The 1,302-nt window shown below is 41.1% G+C and overlaps 1 protein-coding gene across 1 annotated transcript; it reads right to left on the reverse strand.

Annotated features, from left to right (window-relative positions):
- Positions 1-92: 92 nt before the first annotated feature.
- Positions 93-974, reverse strand: LOC131214804 (integrin beta-PS-like; the record flags this gene model as incomplete). Its single annotated transcript, XM_058209136.1, has 2 exons — positions 407-974; positions 93-321 (listed from the first exon to the last, which is right to left on the reverse strand). Coding segments are annotated over exons 1-2 (713 nt in total), but the record flags the coding sequence as incomplete, so codon positions are not given.
- Positions 975-1,302: the final 328 nt, after the last annotated feature.

The raw sequence follows: 1,302 nt of genomic DNA on the forward strand, positions 1-1,302 counted from the left end.
AAGCGCCCAAAGACTCAAACTTCTGCTGGCAAGGTTATGGCCTCCGTTATTGAGCGATGTGTTACATAAATAAGGATGATTGAAACACTTACTTTTTAGGCACAGTCGAAACGTATGGCATAAGCACCTTATCGACAAAGGAGCCAAAACCGAGTTTGAAGTTACTGGTGATTTTACGCATCTCGGATGCAAGATCGGCACCTAATGTCGACAAGATCGCTTTGTCATCTTCCATCGACTTAGATAAATCCATGAGATAGTAAAGATCGACCGGGTAGTCTTCCGCCTGGGCGTAGTTCACGCTAAGTCGATAGACTTCATCTGCAAGATAAGATTAAAAAAAGATTAGCTGTAACCGATCAGAAAAAAGGAAGAGAGTAAAAAAATCTTCTAGGCGACATCTCACTTAACCGCAGCTTTAGGCCAACACGTTGTGGTGATATCTGTACGATACTTCCGGCAGATAAATCTTCCTGGTATGACGAGCTTTGAGACGACTGATGGTAGGAGTAAGACGATGACGACGACACGTGATGACTTTCAGAATAGTATGGTTCACGGTCACTATAACCGGCATCGTCCAGACGACTAGAAGCTTTGGTTAATTGTCGTCCCTGGATCAGCTTGAACGAGTTGCTAGGATCAACAGTGAACTCCTCCGGGCAGTAGTTCCCGATCTGGCCATGGCAGCGTGGTTGCGTGAAGTTGGGAAGCTTGCACCATCGACAGTTGGTTGTTTGGATGCACTGACTGCAGGTTGTCTTGCCCGGACATGTGTTTTGCTGGTACGCCGCTAAGTCACCAACAGCATATTCAACGAAAAGTAGTTCGAACTTCAGAGCCACTAACAGCAGTACGGAATAGCGTATAGTAGGTCGATTTTGCAACATTTCAATTGTTATATGATGGGAATTTTTATCGATGGGCGATGGATAAGTTGACGTTGATGTTTGATTTAATAATTAACACAACGTGGTGCTGAAAACGCGCATTGCAAAAATATAACAAGAATTAGAACGACTAACTAAATATTTTTAAATTTACTACTAGCAGACACGACAATCATTGTTTTGTCTAATTGAGAGTGTCTGATTGAAGATTGATTTATTGATAAGGATTTATAAATTGTACAATTGTATTGAATACAACTCATCGTAAGATATCCTTCAAAATGCTAGATAAATATATTTATAGACACAGGTACAAAAGTATGAAACCGAGATTGTGTAAAAAGATTGGGTCTTCCTGCGGGGACACACGAAGCGTGAAAACTAGCGTAAAATTAATTTGTAATGTCAAAAC

The sequence above is a fragment of the Anopheles bellator genome, unplaced genomic scaffold (genome assembly GCF_943735745.2).
Source record: "Anopheles bellator unplaced genomic scaffold, idAnoBellAS_SP24_06.2 scaffold02545_ctg1, whole genome shotgun sequence".
NCBI lineage: Eukaryota > Metazoa > Arthropoda > Insecta > Diptera > Culicidae > Anopheles > Anopheles bellator.